Genomic DNA, 16,445 nt, shown 5'->3' on the forward strand with positions numbered 1-16,445 from the left:
GTGGGGCTTGAACAGCGGAACGCGTGACGTCTGTATGCATGATGAACTTCTTTCGCGCCGTGCGAAGCCAACCGTGTTAATTGGAGGTGCGGTGGAAAGACAACAAACTGAACGCTAAAAGCAGTTTTCAAGAAGTGAGTTTCCAATCTAGATTCAAGAGTGCGTAGCTCCAGTCGCTTCCAACATGTGGGAAGAGCGTTTTGGACTGCAGCAGCAGCAGCGCATCTGAAAACGCGCGATGCGGTGACCACCGTCTTTGCTCGATGGCGAGCCAAAAGCCGCATGCCAGGATGACCGAAAGTGTGCGTGGTGGCATACGTTCCGTGACGAGATCAGCGAGGTATTGTGGTTCACTTGCGGCACGGGCTTTGTGTGTAACGAGCGCGACCCTTTTAATGCCACGGCCAGAAGGGGGGCGGTCGTGGCCGGCGGTCGCGATTGACCGCGGAGCGGCTTCGGAGGAATCTGAACGCGTTCTGCGATGACGTCCGCCGTGGAGACGGACCCGATGATCAAATCAGCTCCTCGTGCATAGAGCAGGCGCTGGGCAGATCGTTACATCGCGGGATCGCGAGCGGTGAAGGCGGCGGCTTGGAGAGTAATCGGTGGATGATGACGATGACGATGACTGCAACGAGTTTAAACGCTTGTGTCGCATTCCACACTTTACAGCATATCGAGTGGGTGCTTGGCAGTGCCATGGCACAGGCCTTGTGCACGAAAGAAAAAAAAACCCGTCAATGATTAACCACCTCCGCCCTACGGGACTTGTGACGATGGCACGGTCTCCATCCGGCCTCAAGTACAATGCGCCTAATGCCACGAGCCATGGTCAACCCACCGCTGAATCAAGCCCCCCTCCCCAAACCACCACCGCAACATCTCACGTGACGGCCCAGCCCCAGCGCCTGGCTGCAGAAGCACGTTGCGTGATTGTCATTGTTGCTACCCGGGCGGGCGGGCGGGGAGGGGGGAGGGAGCGGTGGCGCAACGGTTAGCGCGCTGCCTTATGAACCTGACGACCCGAGTTTTGATTCCCGGCCACGGCTAAACGTCAGCGGCGAGCGGTGACCGATCGCCTTTGTGAACGTGCTCGAAGACCCGTGCGGTCTACGTTTCGGTGATGATGTCCACGTTGCTATTATGAGGATAGCAGAGACGGTGGTGGCCATGCAGCTGGCTGCCTGTAATCCAGGAGGCAAGCAGCGAGGGTTGGTGGGTCACACACAGAGTAGGGCTGAGGAGGAGCCGTAGCCTGGCTCGCCAGGTGAAGGCGTTGCAGCATTTGTACGCGGGGAATAGAGCGTTGCCCCCTCGCGCTAGGCTTGGATTTTCTCCGGGTGCTCTGGTGTTCTCCTCCTCCGACGCGCGCTATAATAATAATAAACACGGCTCGTCATCATTAATTGGCTGAGGGCATCTTACAACAATATGGCAGAGTACAACACACATACTTGGAGACTCGCCCCCTCTCTCCCAGTTGAGCAACTCCCCGCGTTGCCTTTATGTCTGTGGGCCTCGGAAAAGGCCAATTGTGTAATTTGCGTATTGCGTGCGCATTGTGCGTGCGGTGGCGGAAAGATCGGACCGTCTCTTTTGAAACGGAAGATAAGCGGACGATAAATACGCCTCCACGCCACGTTTGTCTCTCCCCTCAATACTTATAAATGTATATAAATGTTTACATCATGAGACCTCCTTTGCCAGTACCAAAATTTAATAATAGGGTTTTTCCCCTTTTTTCTGGCAACAAAAACTGAAACCTTTTTACAAGGAATCGTTTTTTGTTGGCATTAACCGCGATACTTGTGGACAAAATGCAAACAAAAAAACACACACTCTTGTAAAAAGGTTTCAGTTTTGTTGCCAGAAAAAAGGGGAAAAACCCTATTGTTGTATATAAATGTTTACACTTAACTTTGGGCCGCGCACGGCATTCTGGGAGTGCAATTCTTTCAGCGGCATTCGCCAAACGCGGTCCCAGACTCCCGGACCGGTTTCGAATTTCATTGTCTCGCCAGCAGAGCTGGGCTCGCCTCATACGGTGCTGCCGAACAAATCGTTCACACGCTCCGTTCGCTGACTTATCTCCACGATGACACTCCACGGTAATTCTGTGCTGTGCGGTCCTGCATCGAACCGGGGACCACATCTGGCAGGGGGAGGGTCCTCGCCTAGAAACATCTGGCACTTCACCAAGATGGGTGTTGTTTTTAGGCCAGACAAATGGCCGTGGAGCTGATGATGAGATGTGTTCAGAAGGCGTATTTTTTTTTTATTTGGAGGGACCAATATGGGAAAGGAGGCTGATTGGGTTCGTCAATTTTGTTCCTTGCATTGACAACGGCTCGCAGAGCACGCTCCACACTCGCACACAAGACAAAGATCCCCCGTGTAGCCTTTAACAGACTGTAGGGGGCAAGTGCTGTTAGCGAGCGCCTACGCAGGCCGGCACGGCACACTAGCGGCTGAGTGGCCAGCACCACGCCCGGCCGCCTTTGTCTCCCCCAGTGTCGACGTTTACACGTTGTATCAAGTACTCATTTGAGGCTTGCGTCGACCTTCGCACCGTGCGTATCCCGCCGTGCTAATGGCTGCGGGGATCGGAACGCCGCACGCTAACCGCTACACTACCGCCCTCCATTCTCATACACATTCACGCGACCTTTCAGGCGCACTCGCTCATTTACACCCTCGCACACTCGCTCAGACACTCGCACGCTAACGCGCACTCTGCAGGACGCAGGGGAGAACATTCCTCTCGCACAAACTCACTCAGGACGGTGCCCGAGTCACGAATCGAACCCAGGTCCCTTGTTGCTGCGAGGACCGCGAGCGTCGCCACCGCGACACCACAACCACCACCGCCGCCCCCACCAGCCCCCAGCTAACCCCCGCGTGCGCCGTGCCTCCCTGCGGAGCAGGCCGGGCGCCGGAGAGAAAGGCCCCGGGGAGGCCGGGGAGCCGGGCGCCTCGCCGGCCAAGCGCGCGGCGGCGGCGGCGGCGGCCCGTCGCAAGCAGTTCTACGTCAACCGCGCCGTGCGCAACTCCGACCTCGTGCGTCAGGGCAAGGGGCGCCAGCGCCTGCGCCGGCAGGAGAACGGTAAGCGCCGCTCGCGCCGGTCCCCGACGATGTCTCCCCTTTAATTTTTGTCCGCCGCACCGGGTGGCCGAGCCGCCCCGGCACGGCACGGGAGGCACCGGCGCCGTCGGCGTTTCCACGACGCCGACGGTTCCGCGCCTGTCCCAACGAGCGGCGCGGCAAAAAAAAAAAAGCCCCTCTTGAGCCGCGCCGTGAGACGCGAGCGGAACCGGCGCATCCGTGGCGAGGCGCCTCTTGAACGGCGGCGGCGGTGGCGGCGGTGGCGGTGGCGTGTCCCCCCGCGCGCGTGCAGCTCACTACCTCGTGAACCTCGTGGACAAGATGGGCCCCTGCGGCGCGGAGGACGCGGACGAGAGCGACGCGAGGCCCAACTCCATCTTCTCCGAGGTCCTCACCAAGGAGGACTACATCCAGGTACGGGGACCCTCCCCCGCCTCCGCGCCACCACCCGGGGAGGGAGAGGGACGCGCCGCTCTCCCGCCGCGGACCCCCCACCCCCACACACCCCCCCGCCGTGTTGTCCGGGCGACGGCGGCAGCGACGGCGGCAGTGACGGCGGGTTACGCTGCGCTCGCAGATTTGGAACGACTTCATGAACCGGCCCGGGGAGGAGCAGGAGCGGCTCCTGCGGGGACTCGACGGGGAGGAGACGGTGGGGAGCAAACTCGGCCCGCACGGCGCCACCCACGGTACGGCGCGCTCACCCTCGTGCTCGTCGTTAGTCTGCAAAGAGCTGAGTGGGCTCGGTGGACCGAGTGGGCTCGGTGGACCGAGTGGGCTCGGTGGATTCGAGGGACCCGGGGGGGACAGGGAGAGACGGGATAAAACGTTTGAACGCGGCCGCTCGCGGCCGTGGCTTCTCCTCCCCGGCAGGGCCGCTGCCGTACAGCCCCAGGGAGTGCTACGAGCGGATCGACAAGCACATCCGCCTTACGCTTCGCAAGAAGCGTCTTCCCCTGGTGAGCCACGCGCCCCCCCTAACCACTACCCCCCCCCCCCCCCAATTGTCCCCCCCCCCCCCCCGCGCCGGCCCGCGACCTCCTCTTGCCCCTCCGTGACCTCCGTTGGAGTCGAAACCCGCAGGGCCGTTAGCGGCTCCGGACGAGCGTTTGCGGGCGTCGCGGCTCGTGCCGGGGCCCACTGCTCGGTGGCCCTGGCGAGCGACGGCGCCGTGCCGGGCCGGGCCGTATGACGGCTCAAGTCCGTTGTTTTGCTTCGGCTACGTTGGGGGAAAAAAAAATATTTACGCGTGTTAATTTTTTTATATATATATTAAAAAAAAATATTCCCCGGCGAGAGATGGATCCGTCGCGTGACGAGTCCGTTATAACGGAATTCGCACACACGCACACGCGTGTACATTAACACGGGGCATGGAGTCTTCTTGAGATTTGGGACGGGAATGAGCAGAGATGTGGGCAACGTGGTTTTGGTGAAGGTGGGGGGTGAGCGGTGGCCCCTGCCAGGAGAGCGGAGCAAGCGGAGCCCGGCGACCCGCAGCCATTTGCCTTAATCTCCCGAGCACCGCGGGATGATTGCGGTGATCACGGTTTCAATCTCTCCTCCCGCTCGCCGCCGAGATCGACAGCGGCGGCGGGGGCGGCTAAGCGCTCCGCTTATCTCGGCGAGCGCCCGCCGCTCGCCGGGGGGAGGTTCGCGGTTCGAACACCGGCGGCCGTCCTGGTTAATGCCGCCGCGCTTGTGGCGAGCGTTCAAGAGGGCCCGCGCTGTCGCCGGCGTCGCGGTCCAGATTGGCCCAGTTTGAAGGAGTGAACCTCATCGGGAAACACGACGCAGCGTTGCCCCGTACCGCGAAAAACCCGGCAGGGCCCGCCTCTCCGCACAGAGTCTTGGGACTCGGTGAGGCTTCCCTGGGTAAATCGGCCAAATTTGATAACTTGACGCCGCAGCTCACTTCACTCGTGGCACGCGCAGCAACGTCGCCCCCCGGCTGTGGCCTCGCTCGGACGCGACACTGCGCTGGCATTGCTCATCGGGGGCCCTCCAGGACGTCGCGGCCACAATTTCTCGTTCGACGATTTTGGGCCGATCCTCCCGGCCGGCCTCGCTGCTGCCGCCCGCACGCCGGGTCACGGGCCATGGGTCCACGGGTCATGGGTCACGGGCCATGGGTCCACGGGCCATGGGTCCACGGGCCATGGGTCACGGGCCACGGGCCATGGGTCACGGGCCATGGGTCAGGGGCCACGGCGGCCGTTCCCCATCGTCGTCGCTGCTCGACGAAGACCCCCACCCCCCCCACCCCCCCCAAGCCCCGTGCCGCTCACGGAGGGATTGTTTGGCCATACTTCACCACGCCGGTCACAGGCCCGGATCGATTCACATCTCACCCTGGGCCTTCCCTGGGTCGCCTCGACCTCAAGTGAACGGCGTCAGCATCAGCGTCACCGCAGGGGAGACGAAGGCGGCCGCTCGCCAACGGCACTCGCCCATGCAGTCTGCTCCGGCTATCCGGGGGGTGCTCTTTGTCTTGGTGCGTGCGTGCAGGGTACGCTGGAGTTCCTGGAGGAGAATGTGACCACGTTCTTCTGCTCGTGCCCAGAGGCTGTGTACCTGGCCATGCTTGAGAACAGGTGCAGCCTCAACACCCCCCCCCCCCCCCCCCCCCGCACAAACCCCCGCCCCTCCAACGCCTCTCTTTCCCTCGCCGCGCCCCTCACCGCTCTCGATGTAATTGGGGTCCTTTGTCATTTGGCCCCGGAGATTTGTGAGCAAATTGGGCCCGGGGGTGTTTAGCGTGAAGCGTGAACCCCCCCCCCCCTCCTTCCCATCTCGGCAGAGGGGCGCAGCCGGCCACGGCGGTGCAGGATGGGTTCTAGCGGTGCCGTGGCGCTCGCAAAACCGCGCGGTCGCCGGTTCGACTCCACGTCCCGGCGTGGGGGTTGGAACATCGGGGGGAGGGGGGGGGGCCGGTTTGTCCCCCCCCCCACCCCCCCGCCTCCTGCCCCCCCCCCCCACTGTTACCACGCAAACAGCGGCAGGAACGGGTTCACCGCGGTAAAGTTGATCGGCACGTCGCGTGTGGTGATGGTGGTGGTGGTGGGGTAAAGTGTGGGTGCCCACGCCTCTTCCAGCACGTCTCTGTGGCGTGGAAGAGTAGGCCAAACACTGCTCGACACACACGGAGCTGTCGTTCAGCCATCGGCGGCGCAAATTCGCGTTTGCATCCCGGCCCGACTGCGACCCCTGTGACCCCGTGACCCCGTGACCTTGTGGCCGTGTGACTATGACCCTGAGATCCTGTGACCATGTGAAAGTGTGACTGCGTGAACGTGTGACCCTGTGAACCTCTGGCCCTGTGACTCTGTAACGCTGTGACCCCATGACCCCGTGACCCTGTGACGCTGTGACCCTGTGACGTTGTGACCCTATGACCCTATGACCTTGTCACCTTGTCACCCTATGACCTAGGGCAGGTAGCCGGCATCGCTGGGAATCCTGGGTTCCGATCCCAGTCCTGGCCACGCGTAGTTTGTTTTCATTGGTGTCTTATAATATTAATAATTTATTCGTGACAATAATAATATTTTAGATTTAAAGCTTTCGTGACTGCAGGGATTCATATTCTTGGTTCTTTCGGTAAAGTCACCACGTAGAAGGGAAACAATAAAATAAGAAAAATATAAAACGATGAAATTCTCACGACGTTTCGACTGCAACACAAGCAATCATCATCAGGTGTGAAAACCACAGCAAGAAAAAAGTGGCGTTAATTTTTTTAACGTGAGCACCATTGTTTCCCTTCTACGCGACTTTACCTAAAGAACCAAGAATACAATAATAATAATAGTTTACTTATTTATCCAGGAGAGCCACGCTGAGTTGTAGGACTCTAGGACGTTGGGTTTTTCTTCGTAAGATGTTTTCAGCCAATGAATGATGAGTCGTGTTTCTTCGACACGTGTGAGAGGAACAACCGGAGCGCCCTCAGAAAACCCACGCCTTTGTTTCGAGGAGGCAACGCTCGATCCTCCGTGTGCAGACGGAAACAGGTGGCGATTAGTCCACGGGCAGCCAGGCTAGCGCACATCTTTGACGCCCACGGGAAGGAAGTTTCACAACGCCTGCGTGTGATCCACCAACCCTTGCCGCTGCTGCTGCTGCTACCTCCACAGCGCTGGATCACTACAGGCAGCCAGGTGCAGCAGAGAGCAGCGTAGCCACCACCACTACCACTGCTGCCGCCCGGCGTGGTATGACTCCTGGTTGTGCCCTGTGTGTTGCAGCTTTGAGCGAATGCTACTTCACGGCCTGTGCCAGTACATGGACCTCGCCTCCTCCAGTAAGCCACTGGGGGGGACGGTGGGGGGGCTGGGGGATGGGGGGCAGGGGCAGAGCCAGGATTTTCAGCCCGGGGTGACATTCAACAAATGTTAATTTCAAGAACGATTTGGAGAGTTCAGGCTGTTGAACTGGACGCCATCGGTTGGCGGACACGCTCTGACAATGCAGTTGACACGGAGTGTCGTACTCTTACACGCAGAATGTCACCCCCTGTCACCCCCCCTGGCTCCGCCCCTGGCTCCGCCCCTGGTGGGGAGGGCCCGCGAGTTTAAGCACCGCACTAGGCGAGGATTTTTACATCCACGATTTTATTTTTCTCAGATTTTGTGCTTACGTGTTTTAGCGATTGCGACAATACTAAAAATCATGTTGACATATGTAGTTAGTTCACCGGTTGTGCACTAATTGTAATCGTTTTTATTGTGTTCATTAATTATTCATCGTTCGGTTGTTATGATAAAGATGTAACGTTTTGGCGGTAAAGCAATAATTTTAACGAAAAGTTTGAATGTGTATATATATATGCGCTGAACTTCTTTTCGCGCCGTACGTAGCCAGCTGCGCCAATCGAACTGAGCCAGAGTGGCTGGCGAGGCGTAAAAGCACGCAGGCAGCGGCGCTCCCCGTGACGTCGCAGCTTCAGATCGATCCGTTAACCAATTTTTCCCTGCGAAATCTCGACATAAACCATTTTCAGTGTGGGAGCGTGGGCGAGTTAGCGAGTGTGTGAGTTAGCGAGTGTGCGATTTAGCGAGTGTGCGAGTTAGTGAGTTAGTGAGTGTGTGAGTTAGTGTGTGAGTGAGTGTGTGAGTTAGTGTGTGAGTGAGTGTGTGAGTTAGCGAGTGTGTGAGTTAGTGAGTGTGTGAGTTAGTGAGTGTGCGAGTTAGTGAGTTAGTGAGTGTGTGAGTTAGTGAGTGTGTGAGTTAGCGAGTGTGTGAGTTAGTGAGTGTGTGAGTGTGTGAGTTAGCGAGTGTGTGAGTTAGCGAGTGTGTGAGTGTGTGAGTTAGTGAGTGTGTGAGTTAGCGAGTGTGTGAGTTAGCGAGTGTGTGAGTTAGCGAGTGTGTGAGTTAGCGAGTGTGCGAACTCGTGAGTGTGCGAACTCGTGAGTGTGTGAGTTAGCGAGTGTGCGAGTTAGCGAGTTTGCGAGTTAGCGAGTTTGCGAGTTAGTGAGTGTGTGAGTGGGTGTGCGAGTTAGCAAGTTTGCGAGTTAGTGAGTGTGTGAGTTAGTGAGTGTGCGAGCTTGTGAGTGTGTTAGTTAGCAAGTGTGCGAGTGGGTGAGTATGAGTGAGTGTGCGAGTTCGTGAGTGTGCGAACTCGTGAGTGTGCGAGTTAGTGAGTGTACGAGTTAGCAAGTGTGCGAGTGGGTGAGTGTGCGAATTAGTGAATGTGTGAGTGGGTGTGTGAGTTAGTGAGTGTGTGAGTTCGTGGGTGTGAGTTAGTGAGTGTGCGAGTTAGTGAGTGTGCGAGTTAGTGAATGTGCGCGTTAGTGGGTGTGTGAGTTCGTGAGTGTGTGAGTTAGTGAGTGTGTGAGTGGGTGTGCGAGGTAGCAAGTGCGCGAGTTAGTGAGTGTGCGAGTTAGCGAGTGTGTGAGTTAGCGAGTGTGTGAGTTAGCGAGTGTGTGAGTTAGTGAATGTGCGAGTTGGTGAGTGTGCGAGTTAAAGCGCCGGCCTTCCCTCACAGGCTGCAATCGTGATGGGCGCCGTGCGACGCGCGTGGTGAACAAGCACCGGGTGTTCGAGCCTCCCGGCCTGGCCCTCTCCGCCTTCCTCGGCCTGCACGCCTAGAGCGGACGCCAGCCCCGTCGCTCGCGCGCCAGGGCCAACCGCACGCACGCCCCACCGCCCGCCACCGCCCGCCACGGACTTCGATTTTGCCGCAAACGTTGCCCGTCGAGAGTTTTTGCGCGCGTAACTTTCGACCCGGCGTTCGCGCGGCCGGGCACCGAAGCCCTCCGCTCGGTCGCGGGCCGTCCGCGAACGCCTGTCCCCAGTTTGATTCCCCCGGTCTCGTCAGCGGCCACCGAAGGTACCGATTCGCGAGCCGCCGCCGCTGCTCGCATGCCCGGCATTCCCCTTTTAAAGAAACGCAATTCTCGTCGGGACGGGGCGGCTGTGTAATTTTAGTATCGAGTCCCGTGCCTTCCGCACGGCCTCGAGGCACCCCGTTAACTTTGTGCCGGAGCTCAGGCCCCAACTTAACCCCGTCCGAACTCGCCACCACGCACGTACGTACACACGTACGTACGTACGTACATACGTACGTACGTACACGCATACGTACGTATGTACGTACGTACGCGCGTCTCTCTTTGCCCGTTTTAACAAAACTGTGCCGGCCGTTGCCGAGCATCGGCGATGTCGCCACGGCAAACGCGGGCATCGTGGGAAGAGAGAGAGAGACGCGAGGCGCGACTTGATCGACGCGGGCCGCCCCGTCCACTTCGAGTGGAGAGAACGCCAGTGCCGAGCATGGCACGCGTTTTGACGGTCTCCCATGCTGGTCTCCCATCTCCTCAAAGGCGCTCTACGTGAACGCGCGGAGAGGGAGCCACACAAAGGGCCTGGGGCGATTTCCGCCTCGGCGTAAAGCGTTCAGCCCCGGCTGACCCTGCGGGAGGTCCCTCGGAGCTGCGGAAGGGTGGCGGTTACGAGGCGGTGCGCGTGTGTGGCGTGGTTTGCTGGTGCGTGTGCGTCTGTGTGTGTCTGTGTGTGTGTACGTCTGTGTGTGTACGTCTGTGTGTGTTTATGTCTGTGTGCGTCTGCGTCTTTGTACGTGTGTGTGCGTGCATCTGTTTGCACGTGTTCGTGCGTGTGTGCGTGTGTGCGTGTACGTCTTTGCCTCTGGTCCCACGTCGCCCACGCCGTGCGTGTCGCCACGCGCGGCGCTCTGCGCGTATTTATCGCCTCGTTTTACCTTCACGAATGTAATCATCGCGTTGCATGTATTTATGATTGTTACGTGGATTTTATTGGTTTTTAGCTTGCGTCGGTTATCGGTAGGGTGGGGGAGCGGCAGGGGCGGTTCATGAAGGCTTGTGGGGAGGCCTTCATGCAGGGGCGGTTCATGAAGGCTTGTGGGGAGGCCTTCATCCAGCAGTGGATCGACCAAGGCCGAGGATGATGTCGACGACGACCATGACATGTTTAACAGTTGGCCAAACACCCCAACATAGGACAACAGAGCTCGGGCAATCGTGTGGCACCCATCCTGGCTGCCTTCGCCGTGCGTCTGTAGTCCCCTTGGCCTGTGAATCATTCTCTCCAAGGCGGTAAAATGAAACGTGTGTGCGCGCGCACGTCACAAATTCTACAGCGTGGTTTCACCCTCGGGCACAAAGTGAATGTCAAAACGAAATTTCAGACCGAAACAGGAGGAGGATCTCTCCACATCTCTGCGGCTGTCCGCCCGACGGTGGCGGTTGTTGTGATTACTGGCGACACGTCACGGTAATGGAGTTGTAAATGTCATCGTGGCACACACAACCGCTGTGTGTGTGCGCTGAACTAGTGACGAATTGGCCACGTTTTGTTTACGTGACCAACCCCTTACTAATCGGCCGTGTCGGGGTGCTGGCGATGTTTAACGACACGTTCATATTTTTCTTCTTTGGTCGACTCGGCCTGAAACGAGTACCTGGTGCGGTGTGTAGTAAACATCGCCACTGGGGAGACAAAGGCGGTCGGGCGTCGTGCTGGCCACCCACCCCCTCGTGTACCGTTGCCGGCCTTCACAGGTGCTGCTCGCTCACAGCACTTGCCCCCACAGCCTGTTTGAGGCTACACGGGGGATCCTTTTGTCTTTGTTGCGCGAAGCAGAGAGCCCCGCGTTGTGGGAGGCCTCCTGGACGGTGGCTTGCGGGTGACGCTGCCGCGGTAAGACTGGCGCGGTCCGCTCTCAGCCCGCATGGGTAGAAGCGGGTCGCGGTGCGAGCGAGGAAGACGGCGCTCCGTCTTCGCGACGACGCGGTCGCGGGTAGCCTCCCAAACGTCCCAGGTGCTGACAAATCTCACCGCAGACCCCCTCAGTCGGGATCGCAATCACACAGCGGCAGCGATCATCACCCCACGCCCCCCCTACTGCGACAACCTTGGCAGGACCCTCGTGAAAAAGAGTTGAGAGTCGGTGAGGCTTTCCTGGGTGAGCAAGGGTAATAATGATACTAAACGACGTTGGTATGTGTTGTAGGAATGTGTTAGATTGCTGTGGTGTGCATTGTTTGTCTATCAACACGTTGACTAATCGTGTTACACAGCCTGCTTGTAAGTGATGGTGTGCATTAGCTCTGCTTGTCATTATTTTATGGGGGGGGCTTTGGTAGATTTGTATCTCTCCCCAACGCTCATTAGGCCTGGGTGTGTACACGTGTGTTAGCAATGAGTTTCCGATTTAACAATATCTTATTTTTTCAACTGTTTTTGATTGTGATTTTCAGTTTGGTGCTCACTAAAGTGACGTCATCTGATGCCACGCGACGCCATTTTCGGTTGAAGCACGGCGGGCGTGACGTCATCCTCAGTGACGTCACTTCCCCTTTCGGTAAAAATCCGAAACGTCTAATTTGTTTTTCCCCTTCTTCATGACCCCGGCAGAAATTTCGTTGTCGAGTCCAGATTTCCGGAATCATCCGGAAATGCTCCGAAATTCGGGAGAGCTCATCGCCAGCTCGCTGCCTCGAGTGTCGGAGGATTTGCGGTGCCGTTTGAATTTTCTTGTTTCTTTGTATAGAATATCGGTGGAAAAAGTCGAGCGGGAGGCGATCCGGCGCCTGTGGGCTTCTGTTAGCGGAGCGCCGGAGGCGTGTGACGGTGCGGCTCGGGTATTTGAGATCGTTATTCGCAGGTTCGTCTTATCCGAGTATGTATGTCGGAGGAACTTCTTCCGCACCGTACGCAGCCAGCCGTGCTAGTGGATGGGCACGCACGCATAGCGGCGGTGTGTGCGTGGCTTCATAGGTGCTCGCCTAACAGCGCTCGTCCCAGCAGTTTGTCGAAGGCGGTCCGGGGGAAGGGGGATCTTTGTCGTTCGTCGCGCCTGAAACGCGCGCAGTGGGGGGGATCTGAAACGTTTCAGATCGCGGGCCTCCAGCGAGAGCCAACGCGGACTTGCGTCTCACGCTGGCCAGATTTTAATTGGAACGTTTTATAATTGCGTTGGTAGCATCCGAGTTTTGTATCGTCGGTATACGGTGCCGGGGGGGGGGGGGGGGCGTGAGGGCTGCTTCGGAGATCGCGATGCCGTCGGTCCACAAGGGGAGCCAAGCCAACTCCTCTCCGCCACGCGCGCGCGCGCGTGCGTGAGAGGCGGTCAGATGCCCTCGTGAAGTTAGCCACGCTCGGTGGACGAAACGTCCCCCTTTTTCACGCGTTCGTCAATATCACCCCCGGCCGCGCGTGGCCTTAAAAGAGCGCGCAGAGTAGGTTCTGTCTCGGCGACGGCCCTTCTTGGCAGCACGGCAGAGAGGCCGGAGAGGTGGAGCCACGTGGACGTTGTTTTTGACGCAGGGAGCGTGCCGGGTTTGTTGTTGTGGCGTGTGCACCGCTGCCCACGTAGGGCCAGCAACAACATCAACATCACCACCGCCGCCGCCGCAGCAGTGACTTTACACCTCGAGAGACAATTGGACTCGAGAAACTGCTAGGAGCCTTCGAAGCTCTCGCAAACCCGGGCCTTAAATAAACTCCAAAAGTTGCATTATTCATCAAGAATACGGCAATAAAACATTTGCAAGAAAAGTGTACTTGCGTGTCGCCGTCACGCGGCAGCTGGGAAGGGCCAAAAATTCGCATCGAAATCACGTGGGGAGGCGTCGTTGTGGACCGGGTGGGCGACTCGACTTCGCCAAACGTTAAGACAACGTTACGAGGAATTTGTTTGGTTTTTTCGGGGGGGGGGGGGGTGGTTGGTGGTGGGGAGATGGAGGTCTGGGTTTGTGGTGGCCCGTGATGTGTTCTTCCGTGCGCCGTGTACGGCTTAAAGTGTCACCCCCCCCCCACGCTGAGCACGCCTGTGCTCTGTGGGTCACGGTACAACCGGTGTACCGATAGTCGATGGAACGTCGCGTGGCTCAGCCTCGACACGACACCGTCTGTTTTAAACAACAACAAAAAAAATCTAATTTTTTTTGGTGGGGGATGAATTTTTATCTTAAGGTTCATATCGGCGCAACTGTGACCGTGCTAGGCACAGCGCAGCATTGCTTTAAAACGCGTGCGTGTGCGTCTGTGTGTATCTGCGTGTGGGGAGCGGTAGTGTAGCGGTTAGCGCGCTGCGCTGTGAACCTGGCGACCCGGGTTCGATTCCCGCTCACGGCCAACACCAGTGACGATTATCTGAACCGGTCCCGGGCCTCCCCTAGGTCGACTCAGCCTCAAATGAGTACCTGGTGCGGTGTGTAAACATCGCCACTGGGGAGACAAAGGCGGTCGGGCGTGGTGCTGGCCACCCACCCCCTCGAGTACCGTTTCGGCCTTCATAGGTGCTCGCTAACAGCACTTGCCCCTACAGTCTGTAGGCTATATGGGGGATCTTTATCTTTATCTGCGTGTGGTCATCTATTACCAGGTACACAATTATATTTTCGGTTGGGGTGGGAAGTCTTTGATAAGTAAGCACGTGGGGGGGGGGGGACATCATCGGTCGCGTCCTTAATAAATACAAAAAATCCAAAATGTTTCACGCGCTGCGATCGCGAGCGTCTTGTTACCGGTTTGTGCTTCATTTGTCTGAGAGCGGTTACATTGCCCGTGTAATTGGACGCGCTCGCCTTAATGGCCATCTCATTAGTGGATAAAGCGTGCAGCTGGGCAACCGGCTGCTTGAGATTTCTTTCCACGCGAGGGGCCCCCTCCCCCCCCCCCCCTTTCGTTTTTGTGAAGGCCTCCGCAGCGGAGGATGGATGGACATGGACTACGAAGAGATGTTTGGCGATGGCTCGGGTGGGAGGGAAAGGGAGTTGCCTTCGTCAAGAAGCGGATTGACCATCGTCGATTGATGCTGATGATAATGCTCGTGACAAATTATATAGACGCCGATGAATGCCGCCTAGATGCAATAATTTCGCACTTGATCAGCACACGGCGTCTTCATCTCGGCAGCGCTGGGAGATGTGTGAAGGGCTCTGCAAGGTGGGGTTAGCCGCGCTCCGATACAAAGCCGAGTTCGCCCCTGAGCGGTGCAGTTGCCAGCAACCTGGTTGCCTGCAACTCAAGTCGGCTTCGGTGTGAATGTCCCTGCAACCGATTGCTCAATACAGCAAATATGCCCAAAATGTCCCCCCCCCCACAATATATTGATGTAAAAATATTTTTAAAAAAATAATTATTGCTCGGCTACGACAGGCAACCACGCACCGCCGTCCGAAATAATCGGTAGCAAATGTCATCATAACTAAACTTAACAAATTGCCATTATTACTGCTACCGGTTCTAGTATAACGGTGCACTGCAGTTCTGCGTGTGGTGGTTTGTCCACGTGGTGTTGCCGTACCACAGCAGAAGCCGCTGCTCGACTACTGTGGGTAGGTACAATCAGAGTCAAACACTGTCTTTGTCTCTCCGTTTCGTTACTTTCAAATGTATTGAAAGTGTAAAACTAGAATGTAATATGAATGTTACGTAGGCTATATCACTGTCGAGTTTAAACAAACTTTTTTGGGTGAAAACGGGCCTCCGATTTGCGATTGCTATTCAACCGTCACTCGCGTTAGCTATCATAGCTAAGTAAGTTACTTGGCAAGTTAACTAGCCACACATTCACCCGGCGACCAGCAATGGCACTCACGGGCGTATGCAACTAACGCGAATGTCTCTATTACGTTATGTTTGTCAGAAAGCCCACGTGAAGTTTGAGGAACGTGTCGATCATTTATGTTGCGCTGCGTGCGTCATATGCGCAGAGAGTAGTGGCTTTCATTGAATGCATATTCGTATAGTGTAGTGTATAGCTTAATAAAGTATTAAAGCTTTCGTGACTGCATAACATTACTCATTGTTTTTTTCGGTAAAGTCACGTATGTAGAAATACAATAAAATTATATTAAAACAAAAAACAATCACGACGTTTCGATCACAACGCAAGCGATCTTCATCAGGTGTCAAGAACAAATCACGGAGGTAAATACAACAAAAAGATGAGAGACGAGAATTCAACAAACCTGAAAAAAACATTATGTGAAGCCAAATCCAGTCAGGCCAACAACACAGTTAGACACTTCCTGGCGGACCACGAATTTCAGAAGAGTGAACACGAAATTTAACACTTCTGAAATTCGTGGTCCGCCAGGAAGTGTCTAACTGTGTTGTTGGCCTGACTGGTTGTGCTTCACATAATGTTTTTTTCAGGTTTGTTGAATTCTCGTCTCTCATCTTTTTGTTTTATATTTACCTCCGTGATTTGTTCTTGACACCTGATGAAGATTGCTCGCGTTGTGATCGAAACGTCGTGATTTTTTTTTATTTCAATATAATTTTATTGTATTTCTACATACGTGACTTTACCGAAAAAAACAATGAGTAGTGTATAGCTTTACTAGCTTATGATAAATAACATTATTAGTGTTGCTTCGATTAAAGCGCAAGCAGTTTTATTACCGTCAGTTTTCGTTCACAGCGAGTGTCATCACGAGCAACAGGGAGGGTGGCAGTGACATTCGTCAGTTTCTTGGGCAGCCTCAGAAAAGTAAGTCGAGAGCAGTGAGAAAAGTGAGTACCAGCCAGATGGTAGAAGTTTCCAGTCGTGCAAGACACGAGTCAATGTTTCTCGATATAATAATAACAATTGCCATTCAGATCAGAAATGGTTGTTAATCCATCCCTGAACATCGTGGCGAGAAACGCCGCTTGTTTAATGATCATATTTATTTCATGTTCACCCTGGTGCGTTCAGAGTAAAGAGAGAGAGAGAGGGACAGAGAGAGAGGGCATGAGGATTCCGACAGGGCAGGAAGATCAGGTGACATGGAGGCGAGTGGGAAAAGGAGAAAATATTGATGCCTGAGACCGAATAATGACATCGCAACAGTCTAATCCTCACGTGAATT

At 56.1% G+C, this 16,445-nt stretch overlaps 1 protein-coding gene across 1 annotated transcript in view; it reads left to right on the plus strand.

The window, feature by feature from the left end:
* Positions 1–16,085, plus strand: part of LOC116942005 (uncharacterized) — a 31,127-nt gene extending 15,042 nt beyond the window's left edge. The window contains exons 2-9 of the mRNA XM_032953503.2: positions 2,925–3,103; positions 3,396–3,517; positions 3,681–3,792; positions 3,977–4,062; positions 5,612–5,697; positions 7,351–7,406; positions 9,089–10,438; positions 10,478–16,085. Of these exons, the coding sequence (XP_032809394.2) occupies positions 2,925–3,103; positions 3,396–3,517; positions 3,681–3,792; positions 3,977–4,062; positions 5,612–5,697; positions 7,351–7,406; positions 9,089–9,192 (745 nt within the window). The 3' untranslated portion in view covers positions 9,193–10,438; positions 10,478–16,085. The remainder of the gene's footprint in view (positions 1–2,924; positions 3,104–3,395; positions 3,518–3,680; positions 3,793–3,976; positions 4,063–5,611; positions 5,698–7,350; positions 7,407–9,088; positions 10,439–10,477) is intronic.
* Positions 16,086–16,445: the final 360 nt, after the last annotated feature.

Source organism: Petromyzon marinus, chromosome 1 (genome assembly GCF_048934315.1).
Source record: "Petromyzon marinus isolate PM22_M1 ecotype Great Lakes invasive population chromosome 1, UKy_Petmar_22M1.pri1.0, whole genome shotgun sequence".
Lineage (NCBI taxonomy): Eukaryota > Metazoa > Chordata > Hyperoartia > Petromyzontiformes > Petromyzontidae > Petromyzon > Petromyzon marinus.